Here is a 13778-nt window from a genome sequence, read left to right on the forward strand (position 1 = left end):
ATTTGAGAAAATAGGACTATATATCTAGCAAACCCTAATAAAACAATCAAGAGAATGTGGCTGATGGGAGATTGATTTATATATATATATATATATATATATATATATAGGCAATCCAACCACCGCATATATTGTTGTTAATTTAGGAAAAGTTATGTTGTTGTATCCTTTTCTATTAGTATATATCTTCAAATATTATAATGTTTCGTATTTTGTTGTGTATTCGTCCCCTCTAGTCTACAAGTATATATACATGAAGGAAATACATCAAGTTGTTTCGGAAATACTGATTTTATCAAAAGATTTTCCTTTGAAACATTGTATTTATGTGATTAATTAGTTGGTGGGATGTATTTATTCAATGCATGAGAGACCGTTCGGTAAGTGAATTAGGAAAGAGTATTTAGCAAGATTTGCATTAGTTATATGCATCAAGTTATTCGTATCTAACAATTATTTTTTACTTAGTTTGTTTTTGTATTTTAAAAATATTTTTTTTTATTATTTGTTTTACTTTCAATTAATTTTTTGTTAATGATTTTAGATTATTTTGATATTCTAATATTGTCAAAAATAAATTTTAAAAATTAAAAATTTATTATTATGATATATCTCTAAAAAAATATATTTTAAAAAGCAACTGCTAACAAAATACCAAACGGGTTTTAATTATTTTTTACCAACTAATTTTGAGTATTTAATTAGGTTTACATAGATACATTGTACTTGCCTCATTGTACTTGCCTCATTTATTTATGCCTCTTAAACGTTTAGATTTAGGCCTCGTTTTTTTTTCCATTTTAAAAATGCTTTCGAGAAAATTTATTTTTTTTCATTTGCTTAAAATTAATATTTTTTTAGTTTTTTAAATCATTTTGATTTGCTAATGTTAAAAATAATTTTTTTAAAATAAAAAAAATATTATTTTGATGCATAATCAAATCAAAAACACTTTGAAAAACAACCGTTACCACACACTCAAATGCTCCCTAAAAGAGGTTTTAGGTTTCCTCCCTTTTCTTTGTAAGATCTCTGGGTTATTTTTGCTATGTCAGTGTATAAATTATGCAAATGCATAATCCTTTTAGGCAATTTGTATATGAGAGAGAATATAAATTGAAAAAAAATATTAATATGTAAAATCATGTGTAATTTTTAAGGATGAAATTGTAAATAAAAGACTTTAATGATTAAAATGAGAGAGATAAAAAAACCCCGAAATGTTCATATGAATTGTGTAGTTATTAGTAGACAACGTGATGTCTACAAATAGTGACAAAAGTGGCATCGTACTCTCATGGGAATTGACATTTTAGCTTTGCTGTATATTATTGTTTCTAGACATCATAGAATTGACATTTTGAAGTACGTACCAAATACAGTATATTCATGTGATAAAATTTAATTTATTAATTTTTGACAGTCTCATTTCAATCCCTAAATACATCAAAATCCAATATTTACATTTTGCTTCTCAAACTTCATTTTGTTACAATTTGGTCCCAAATTGTCTAAAGAAAAGAATAAAGGAGGAGAGAAGCGTAGTTGCGTCATCAACATTGCGGCTAATGGCCTTACGATGTTTAGTTACTAATTAGCTATTTGACTTGTGTTTTATTGCGGGTTGTATTTTTTTTCCAATAAAAAAATTGGATATGCATGCTTTTTCGACATATTTTCTTACATAAAAAAATTATAAGTGCAAATTAAAAAGTTTGTAAGTATCTAATTAAATAAATTGAAAACCATCTGTGTAAATAAATGAAAAAAATTCATTAATGATAACTAAAAATAAAACTAAAAAAATTATGTGAGAGATTTAGATCAAGATTTGATCTTAAAATATGGAACGTTTACTCATTTGTGTTTATTGAACTTATTTATTACAATCAATTTTTTTATTCAATCAAACGATAATAAAGATAAACACACATGAAATTAATTGAATAAAATAAAAGAAAAACAAAATTATGCAAGGTTTCACATATTATCTAAAATATTGTTTTTCTATTTTTAAAAATAAATTTTATCTATATAAAACATAAAAAATTATAGATGAATCTGAACAATATCTTCAAAAATTAAATACATAGAGAATAATTAAAGAAAAAACTCTATTAAAAAACGCTAAATAAGCAAAATAAAGATTCATAGAGGAGGGATATCAATTGAAACATAAATTAAAAAAAGGTATTTTAAAATTTCAAATAAATATAAATTATCGTTCGGTTATTTTATTTTTGCTAGAATTCCATTATAATTCCAAAAATTAAAATCGGGGTTTTGAATTACCATATAAAGGTTCCGATTATCCAGATGAATATACCAAATAAAATTTCAAATTTCCCACTTTTCTTTATCTTATATCCCTCCTCTATTAGATTATTATTTTTATTTAAATTATTTCTATATTTAAATTTGAGGGTTGGATTTTTTTTTTGGTTGGGATTTTACATCTTGGATGTTGATATGTTAAAAGATGGCATTGATACCCTCCTTAGTGATGGTATATAATAAGAAGAGGGAAATACTTCTGAATATTTATTATTGATGCAATAATTGGATGATTAAAATACAATCAAAGATAATAGATTGAAAATAAATTTTTTGTGATAGAAAGACAAGCGACCATGATTACACCATATCTATAATAAATATGTTATTTGCTTTTCCATGAATCTTTAAAGCCAAACCTCACCAACTATTATAATAAAAGCTAATTGGTGTGGGAAAATCACTTTAAATCAAGATATCTTTTACTATGGATTGTAATAGTAATTTTACTTTCAATTTCTCATCTTTTCACGAGTAGAAAAACGTTTCTTTGGCCTTCTTTTTCTTCTCATTCATTGCTTATTCTCTTTTCTTTTCTTTTAACTTTTTACAACTCAGATTACGAAGAGAATGAAAGTGAATCGGATAAGAGGAAATTACAGAGAGAGGATGAAGATGGTGCTTCCTGTGTTCAGTCCTTCTCCTTTTTCTTAACCAAATTGGTAGAAGAAATGGTAGAGAAGAGGGCACCAAATTGACAGAGAAGAGGACAAAGTTGCTATAGAGAGAAGAAGACAACAAAGAGAGTGTGGAATTTTATGGTATGATTAATGATGAGAAAATTATGTGGTTTGTTTTTGTCTGTTCTTAAGATTAACAAAATGGATGTATCTAATGAAAACATTCTTGATTTCACCATCAAACCTATAGATTTTTAAGGAAAAGTAGTGGACTTTATGGGTTCTAACATCAAAGGTGAGATCTTTTTCAAAGATCTAACATGTTTTTATTGTTTTTTTAAATAATGTTCGAAGGATTAGAAATGGATAACAAAATGTTTGGACAACAAATTAATGGGTAGAGCAGGAGAACTTTGAGCATGTTGAATCAATATTTTATTGGAGGATAATAAGTATATCCTTGCATTGTTAACAAGAGAAATTTGCAAGAGTAATTTTTCTTTGTTCTTGATTAGAGTTTCTTAAAGTATCTAACAATTGCAGTCAACATAGTAGAGTTTAACTTAAATTCTGCATCTATTTATTGAAATTTAGTAGTATTTGGCAGAAGTATTTGTTGCTTTTTTTTTCCCTTAACAATACATCAGAAATTTACAAGGAATTATTAGTTAGATGTCTTGAGACCATTCAACACATTTGCATGAGTATTTTAATTCTCAACAAAACCATTACCTTTGTCTGGCTCACGAAAATTATGCAAATCCTAGGCGCCAGATCCAAGCTACTTGGGCTTGGCAACAACACTACACCCAAGACACTTGGATTTGACAACCACGCCAGGCCCAAACGTCCGTGCCAAACCCAAGCATCATGGGTCTGGCAACCAAGCCACACCCAAGTGCCATGGGTTTGGAACAACACCAGACCCAAGCGATTTTGGTCTAGAAACCACGCCAGACCCAAGCTCCCATGCCAGACCTAAACATCATGGGTCTGGCAACCAAGCCAAACCTAAGTGCCATGAGTCTGAAACCACGCCATACCTAAATGATTTAGGTTTGGGAACCACGCCAGATCCAAGCTACTTGAGTCCAGCATCTTGGGTATGACAAGCATGCGAGACCCATGTTATATGGACTTGACAAAAATTGCAATGGACAAGCTTTGATTTTTATTTGGATTTCACTCTCACTGTCTTGATTGTGTATTAACTTATCTACATCTTAAAACCTTTCTATCTATGTTACTGTTTATGGTTTGTGTTAATTTCTCTTTATATTATTAGCTGTTAAAGTTTATATTATCTTACATATTTAGCACAAACATGAACCAAGTTCAGCGCAATGACAAAATAGAAATACAGTAGCGGATAATGGGCATGTATCTAGTCTTATCTATAGAGTGATTATAAATTTTTTTTAGAAAAAAGAGTAAAAAATAGTAAAAATCAACTAGTCAAGACTTATAGTTGACCAACAACTAGGCCTCGTATTTCCTAATTCAACATTGGCTATGACTTGCCATTTGAAACTTCTACACATCATAGTAAATTTCATTGGTGTACCACTACAAAGCAAATGTTATCCTGAAATTTTATAGGATGTAAAAGTGTTATAGGTGGATCTAACTATTAGGTCTAATTCCTTCAAGACAACTTTCTTTGTGGTAGAAGCAAACACAAGTTACAACGCTTTACTTGGATGAGATAAAATACATGCTAATATGTGTGTCATCATCATTACATCAAGCTTTGATGTTTTGTTACTAGATAGATTAATTGAAACAATTAAAGCAAATGATAAGCTATTCATGATCAATTTAGAAATGATACATGCATGATTGTATAGCGATGACAATGCCTTGGTCATAGATAATATAGGTCATTTATTCGATTTTTTAGTAAATGAAAAGACAATATATATGGGACAACTAACAATAGACTTTGCTAGACCAAATAACTTATAATAAGAATGTAATGATATATAAAAAATAGAAACATGGGAATAAACAAGTCATTATGATTTAATTGCATGTTTCTGAGATTTTTAATGATGTTTTTACAAATATTGGGAACTAGAACAAAATTTATTCAATAAAATCGGATCACGATTATAAATTGATTTTGCTCGCGATGATCTCTAGAAACATAAAAAATGTTTATTCATTTTATTATTCTACAATGTGTGAAGTTTTTTATTCTTACTATCTAACCAGACAATTTCCAAGTGCATAATATCATATTTCTCATTGTTTTTTTTGTTTTTTTTTTATCATCATATTTATTATTGTTATTTCCGTGGGTAATTTACCATCAGTCTGTCCAAGTTCTTTTGGGATTTAAAAAGGGAGGCCTTCCTTTCCTTGCATATATTTTCCGTTTACAACTAGTAATACAAAACAATTCATCAGTAATTTGTTGCACCGACCTGACCCTCTTTCTCTTATAAATTACTAGTAGCAGTATAGCAGCATGGATTATTCTTCTTCTGCTCTCAGATTGGCTTACTCCCGCGCGCTGCTATCTTCTGTTTCTTTCCGGAATCGATCATGTCTCTTGCTAATATTGCTGTAGGGTTCCGATTTAACCCTACAGAGGCTGAACTTGCTTGCCATTATCTTTACAACAAAGTCATGGGTCTTCCTCTATCTTGCCCTTACATTGTTCAAGATTATGATCTATATGGTCATGAGGAGCCTTGGCAGATATGGGAAAATTTTGGAGAATACAATAATACTACTAGTGATGATGAGGATGATGATGAAGTTGAGGCTGGTCCGTCTCCTCAGGATGATCTTTTCTTTTTCACAAATTTGAGAAAGATAAACCCTGGCATGAAATCCTCCAAATTTGATCGTGGTGTTGGGTCCAATGGGGGCCGTTGGCATGGTGACGATGTTCATTCATTCCATTCCAAAGGAATTACTTGGAATCGAAGGAGATATTGTTACAAGAATCCCAATATAGGCACTCCTGATGCTTCCTGGATTATGTTGGAGTATTCCCTCGATGATTCTCTTATGCAGAATGTTCCTCATTATACTGTGCTCTGTCGAATTCGGAAAAAGAGTAACAAGAATTGCAGTAGAAAGAGGAAATCAAGCCAATCTAGCTCTCAGCCTGAGCCTAAACGCCAGTCGAAGAAATTGAACTCGAAATTGAGGACACCTCCGATTAAAGAAAAGAAACTGTTCATGTGACAGCACACCCACCTCACGTTCACGTTCCTGTGCCTTCGTGTGAATATCTCTGATCAAGGCTATAAATTGATATGGTTCTCAATTCTTGAAAAAAATGTTATGCATTCTATTCTCTCTGGTTTCTTGGATGATTGTGTGCTGCTGCATCATCTTCCTTGCTGAAAGAAACCAGTTTTGATGGTGATGATTTCAATTTCACAGATTCCGGCCCCAGTGTGTGTTTCCTACAGTTACGTTATAGCTAGATTGGCTAGATGCAATTGTTGTAGTTATTTAAAATTAAAACTTACAATTGTTTAGTTTATGAATTAATAAAAAATAATTTTTTATAAACAAAAAACTGTTTTATAATAAATCAAAACCTAAACCTAAGACTAGATTTAATTAGGACCCGAAGCTCGTGGATTTCACTTTGTATAAGTCCTCACTTCTCTGAAAGTATTGATGCCCTAAAGACATTTTTTTTTAATTTTTTAACTTACCAATTACAAGAAAATCTTATATTATTTTGAAGCGTTTTAAGTTTCAAAAAAATATATAAATAAGGATTCTTTGAAATCAATTACACATGCACCTATAATTTTTTTTTAATGGTTAAAATATGTTTGTTGAAAAATATTTTTTAATAAAATTTTAACAAAAAAAATAAGTAGAACCCACTTTTAATTTAATATTAAATATATTTCCATCAACCATGTTTTTTTAAAAAAAAACAAATTTCTAACTGTTGTTTTATTAGTTTGCACTAGATTGATCGATGGTCTACATTTTATTGAAGGTCAAATTGATTTTTTTTAACATAAACAAAGATGTTTAGGCTATTGTTGTTAAAATCACGAATTGACTCGTAAAATCGTATGATTTTATGAGTCAACATGTATATAACGTGTAAAATCAAATTAAAAATTCGAAAACCAACAGACTCGGTCAACTCGAACCAAGTTTACGAGTTTTGCAAAAGTTACAAAATTTATTGACTCTCCCTCCCGAGTTCACAGTTGACGTTCCCCACTCCCCAGCCTTTCCTTTCCCCTTAGCCTTTTGCCCAAATCTCACATTCTTAACCTTAATAGGCTAACAACTTCCACTCTCTCTTTCAAATTAGATGACATACGCATAGATTCAAGAGAAAGGATTGAGGATCACAACAGGGAAAGGCTTGAAGATGGGTTATGGGTTGGGGATATTAAGAGAAGTTGGGGTTGGTGAGGGAAAGGTGGTTGTGGAATGTCGGTGCGGTTTAAAGCATGCAAGAATCCGATGGAGAGAGCGAAAGAGGAGTGCTTTGATGCTCCACTCCAGGACTAGGATTGATTCTTGTTGATGATCACCATGGCCACTAGCTAATCTTAATCACAAGTTCCCCTTCTCTAATAGCTACCATCATATATTCATAATTGCATAATTGTACTGAAACGTGAAGATGATAACTAGAGCTTGGTGAGCATCCTCATTTTAACGGGTGTCATTAAACCTTGTTTGGCTACATGGGTTCATCTTATTACTTGTTGATCTGGTTCTATTTAGGTTGAGTTTTAAATTAAATTAGGTAGTGGTTGACTCTGCGTGATACAATTGAACTACGACTTAGATGACTATTAAAATATGGTTTGATTTTTCAATTTTTTTTTTTAAAAAAATCTTGAAAGATGTCGTTCTGTATTGATTCAGATCAACTAGGGCTAACCACCCAATCCGTGACCTAGTCTGAGTTTGGAGTTAAATATTGGTGTTGGTGTCGGTGCTAGTAGCAGCACTAATGTTCATAATATCGGTGATGGTACTAGTAGTAGCAATAATAATCTTTTAGATAATAATGATTTTGATGAATGTTTTAGGAATAATGAGGAAGATAAAGACAATGAGGCCATGTTTAGTTTACATGACATACCAACAGATTGTTTGTTTTAGGTTTGTTAATTTTTAGTTAATAAAATTCTATGGACATAATTGTATTGTATTTTTAAATTATTTAAACCATGTATGAATTTTTATTTGAATTATGTATTTTAAGGTGTTTGGATATTTGTATTGTTTATTTAACTTTTATTTTAATTGTGTTATATTTGGAATTGTCAATATATAATTAATTAAAATATTTTACTTGCAATTTTACGATTCGAGTTTATATTGTATATTTCGTTTCGTGTCAAAAAAACGTTTTTAACAATCTTGGTTTAGGCATTGCTAGTGAGTTTTAAAGAATGAAAAAAAAAAAATGACTCCAGTCATAAGCTCTATTGGGTCCGATAAGATGGTTTCATTTAATTATATGATAGAAAAAGCAACGATAATAAATACACATGATTTTAAAAGAAAAAGTGATAACGATGACTAGAAAAAAAGAATGCTTATCAAAAGGGAAAAAAATACAAAACCAAATTCCAAGATAATTCAATGTTAAATGATGAAAATGAAAAAAAAATTAAAATTAAAAAAGTAAAGCGCCTCAAGTCAACCCGAGCTAGCATGAAAAACTTGCAACCCAAGTTTATGACCGGGCCAACCTCATAGAAATAAAAGTGAAAAAATAATGATAAGCGATTCCCAACAATTCAAATGTAGAAGGATGAAATAAAAAAAAATCAATCAATCAATAAATAACTAAAAAAAACATTTGCAAACTTGGGTAAGACTGTCAAATGTTGCGTGTCGAATCATATGAACATGATAACCTAATAGAATGCAAAAAAATAAAATAAATGATGAAGCTTAATTTTAAAAAGAACTCAATTTTGAAAGACGAAACTGAAAAAAGAGATAAAACAAAGCAACCCAAGAAAAATAATTGAGTTAATTGGCAAAATCTATTTTCCAAGTCATGAGATTGTGATAACTTGATTGAAAAGAAAATGAAGAAAATCACAAAGCCCATTTTGCAAAATAAACAACATCGAAGAGTGAAATATAAAAAAGTGATGTCAACCTGTGTTAACTTTTCAAACCCGTGACCTGAGTCCCTAAATCAAAAGCACTCCATCTAAAAAATTCATAAAGTCCAATTCCCAACAAATCAAATGTCAAAGGATGAAATAAAAAAATTATATAAAAGGATAAAAAAATAGAAATTAAGAGTATGAAAACCAAACTTGAAAAATGAGAGTACAAATTAAAATTTTGTATTGAAGGCAAAAATTAAAAAAAAAATATCAAGTTCTCAAATGGATCCAAAATAGAAAATCAAAATCAAAGGAATAAAGACTAGATTTGAAAAAAATAACAAATAACAATTATGAATTCAAGTATGAAATTAAAAAACAAATCAAACTTTAACAAAAGAACCAAAAACAAAATTTTTTTAAAAATAAAGGACCAAATTTTGAACGGCATGCGTGAATTTCAAAGTGAGGAGAGAGAAAAGAGAAAAAAGAAGAAGAAAAGACCGTTGTTGAAACACCATGACATAAACAATGACACGTGCCTCCTCACTTAGATGGAGACACCTTGACGCTTCTAACACCATGATGAAAGTTATCGTTTAGAGGCCAGGAAACATTAAATACGTTGCTAGAAGACCACGAACATCTTTCACCTGCACATGCTAGCCAACTATTTTTTAAGTTATATTTATATTTTAAAAATATCAAATTGTTCCTTAATTAACTTGATAATAACTAAAAAATTAGGATGAATAAATAAGTTTTGCTTTAATACTAATTTAGTAATTTTATTTTGCTTTTAAAATGTAAAAAAACCTACTTATTTTTTATCAAATGATAATAACTAATAAACCTTATAAAAAACCTTTATTATCCTCTATAAGTATTTTCATTGATTTTTCTTTTTAAAAATAAAATTAGTCATTATATTGTTACAATGAAAAGTGAATCATCTCACTTAACAATGTTTTTCCCTCTCTAAATAGCTTTTATTAATATGTCAACTTCGCGTTGACTAGATTTCAATTGAGTGGATGAAGCTGTCTGCATTGTGTTTTGGAAATTTTTTTTTAATTTTTTTTACTTCAAATTAATATATATTTTTTTATGTTTTCAGATCTTTTTGATATGCTGATATTAAAAATAATTTTTAAAAAATAAAAAAAATATTATTTTGATGTATTTTGAAATAAAAAACAATTTAAAAAACAACTACTACCACGCTTTCAAACACACTAAAGCTGAGTTAGCGACTGTCTTCAATTATATTTGCTTTGGATGTTTCGGTTTTTCTATTCTTGCATTGTTGAGTTGGAACTCTTTAAGTATGTTTTTCATTACATATTCGGTGGTTTTTTCTTTCTCGTCCACATTTAAACTACATAAATTGGACTTCAAAGTTTTTTGTTTTTCTTTAAGAGAAAAAAAGCATTAATTTGATCTACCAATTTTGGGTATTTATTTTTCGATGAATGAATTTATGTTTAGAATGGAGGGAGTTGAGATGTTCCTTGCGTTATCTTCGTTGCTGCAACAGTTTTGTAAAGGGTTTTAAAAGCATAGCAGGTCCATTATTAATTGAGAGCAGGTACTGATGCATTGTTGCAGACTCATCATGCATAGGTACTAGCTTTTGCAGGGTGGCCCTGCCGTGTATTATTTTACTTCGCATCAGGATGCTGATCTTTTAAATTAATACAGAGCTAGATTCTTCATGACCAGATAAACGGGTATCAGTTAGGAGATCAAAGCTCTGCCATGACCCTGGCAATACATTTGGTTTAAGCTGGCAGGAAGAACAAAGCGGTCCTGTTCTTGTGAAAAAGGAAATGCTTCCCTGCCTTTCTGTTAGCTGTTCCCCTGTTGCCTGAGGAAATCATTATCGTTGATGATAACCTCCTTGATTAAAATGGATCTTATTAAGTATTTTACAAATAATGCAAAAGATTTTCATTATCCCTGCAAATCACAAGTACTATTTCTGCAATTGCTTATTGAAAAGTCATGGAGGGATTATAAATGCAGGGCACATTTGGTTTCCTGGAAATAATTCGTTTTTGGGCAGCCTTGATCGTTTATGACTCAGTAGTGTCTGTGTTGGGTTGTTGCCATTGCATGTGCAGCAAATGGTTGGCACCAACCATTGACTATTGGCAGCCACCATTGTTGAATGAGCTGGAGACGGTGGCCACCATTATTGACCAAAGAACAAGTGGAGCTGCCATGGATGCCTATAAATAGAGGCATATGTTAGAGAGCAAAATGAGAGAGTTAAGAGAAGGAAAGTAGAGCCAAAGATGTGAGAGATGTAGGAGAGAGTGGGCTGCCAAGGCAGCCAGCAGTAGCTGCCATTGCAGCACTGAGAAGAGAGAAATAGAGTGAGGTTGAGAGTTGCTAAAGAGGGGATAATTCCTCCTCCTCTATTGTTGTAAATCTTGTTCTCTCCCTATATAATGCAATGGCTTCTCCCGTGGATGTAGGCGATTTGCCGAACCACGTTAAATATTGTGTCAGTGTGCTTTACCTCCTATGAGCAAATATCAGAACATCACCGGTCGGAATTCCCTACAATTGGTATCAGAGCATATGGTTTGAAGTGGTGTTTGATTTTTGCTCAAAAATGAAAGTTGTCAAAATTGTGTTTTGACCATACCACCGTGTAGAGGAGGAAGAGACGAAGCCACTGGTGAAAACGGCGTCAAAATCGGACGTCGGACATGGCCGCACTCTCCATCACTCTCCGGCAAGGCGTCTGCCCACGCGCGCAGACGCGCCCCACGCGTCTTCTTCGCCCGGATGGGCTGACCCGACCCGAATACCAGTTGACCCGACCCACATGGCTGACCCGGATATGAATGACGTCAGCATGACATAATTGTGATGTCATCATGCACAGTAGGCATGCCAGGGATGACATCAGCCTGATGTAAGTGTGATGTCAGCATGCACAGCAGGCATGCCATGTCAGCAGCCACATCATCGACCAGTCAGCATCCACATCATCAGCCGCGAGCCGAGCCAAGTCGAGCCGAGTTGAGCCGAGCCATTTTGAAGCCGAGCCGAGCCGCGAGCCGAGGGATAGGATCCAGTGTAGCTGATCCTACGTGCAACCGGATCTGAGATTGAAACTGAGCCGTTGATCAGGTCAGAATTGTTTTGATCAAATCTTAGCCGTCTGAAGTACGATTTGGACGATTTCAGACTTGTTTCCAGCTAATTTGATCGTTCCGGATGCAATGGTATGGTCCGATCGTTGAGATTTGAGACCGAAAGTGGTGGTGGTGAATTAACAAAAGAGATTGCCCGATTAGGAGGCATCTGAAGGTCATCATGGTGGTCGATGGAGATGAAGAAGAACATGTCACACATGTTTACCCAATTACATGTGCTGAACTGCTAAATAGGGAGAAATTTTAATTGCCTTGAAGGAAGGCAAAATTGGGATACTCTGGACACCAAATTAAGTGGACAATTTGAGGTGGAGAGTGGAAATTTGATGAAGACCAATCTTGATGAATCTAAGAACTGGTAGTCTCGTCAAATGTTGAGAAATCAGGTATAAAACCGGGATACCCCAGATCACTTGTAAAGGAAAGCCGCAACAAAGCTAGCAAATGGTTGTATATACGAAAAGGCAGTACGGTGGATAGATACGTTCTAAGAAGTTCTGTCTAGGAGATTGGGTTTTAAGCGGGACTAGTGTGACCCCTCCAAATCTTTCCTGGGAACTTGCTTAGTTGAAGGATCATCCACACAGTACTATTTTTGTATATGTAACAGTTTGTAATGAAACTGTTGAAGACTAGCAAGATGACGGCACAAAGGAACAGTTGAGTTCCGTATGTTCAAGGATCTGATGGAGTGGTGATTTCTCCAAAGAAGTTAGATTCGATGACTGTAATTTCTCGAAGGGAGAATTGATGAAGACCCTGATAATGGAAGAGAAATACACAAGGAGATAAAGATTGGCACCCTATTTTGACTTGGATAAATGTTGTGACAGGATGAGCTGCTGTCAAACATAAAAGCAAAGAATAGGGAGAAATCTGGAGAACCGAAATTGCATGAGAGCACACGGAGAATGTGCAGGAGTACCCGAAGGATCCAACGAGGTACTGTAATGAGACAACAGATGCAAGGAGAAGAAGAGTTCCCAGATGAAGCTCAGAGCAGAGACTGTGTGAAAAGTTGTACAACAGGAAGTCTCTTGTGCTCTTGATAAAGGCAACAAGCGAGGACCTTTCCAATGCATGCAAGGATGGAAAGATGAGTTGTTGCAGAAGCACCTAATTAAGGGGGTGCGACCGCCGATGAAAGGCGAAGACACCAAAGAGAGTTGGTGTGGGTGGAGCTATCAAGCAGAAAGGCATAGAAGTTCCAAACATAGAAAATGAGATGGAGGATTGCGAAGAGTGCACCGCAACTCTCTCTTTCTATGTGATCAGTGGCAGTGATCTCTCCCAAGTCCACATGGTGGTAGAGAATCTTGGAGCCACTGGAGACATCCCCGATGAAGGAGGATGTGACCGCTTCATAACGGACGGAGACACCTCAGGCAGAAGGTGTGTGGGCCATAAAACGAGCCCAAGTACAAACCGCCACATGACGATGAGCGGAGACACCTCAGGCAGAAGGTGTGTGGGCCATGAAACTAGCCCAAGTAGAAACCGCCGCATGACGACAGGCAGAGACACCTCAGGAGAAGGTGTGCGGACCATGATATGAGTCCAAGTTCAGACCGTCTCAT

The 13778-nt window shown here is 33.4% G+C and overlaps 1 protein-coding gene across 1 annotated transcript; it reads left to right on the forward strand.

Annotated features, from left to right (window-relative positions):
- The first annotated feature begins 5327 nt into the window (after nt 1–5327).
- LOC18108359 (protein SOMBRERO) lies at nt 5328–6258 on the forward strand. The gene has a single exon (XM_006371267.2). It carries the CDS (start codon nt 5502–5504, stop codon nt 6150–6152), a length of 651 nt encoding a protein of 216 aa, XP_006371329.1. The 5' UTR covers nt 5328–5501; the 3' UTR covers nt 6153–6258.
- Nucleotides 6259–13778: the final 7520 nt, after the last annotated feature.

This window comes from Populus trichocarpa, chromosome 19, assembly GCF_000002775.5.
Source record: "Populus trichocarpa isolate Nisqually-1 chromosome 19, P.trichocarpa_v4.1, whole genome shotgun sequence".
NCBI lineage: Eukaryota > Viridiplantae > Streptophyta > Magnoliopsida > Malpighiales > Salicaceae > Populus > Populus trichocarpa.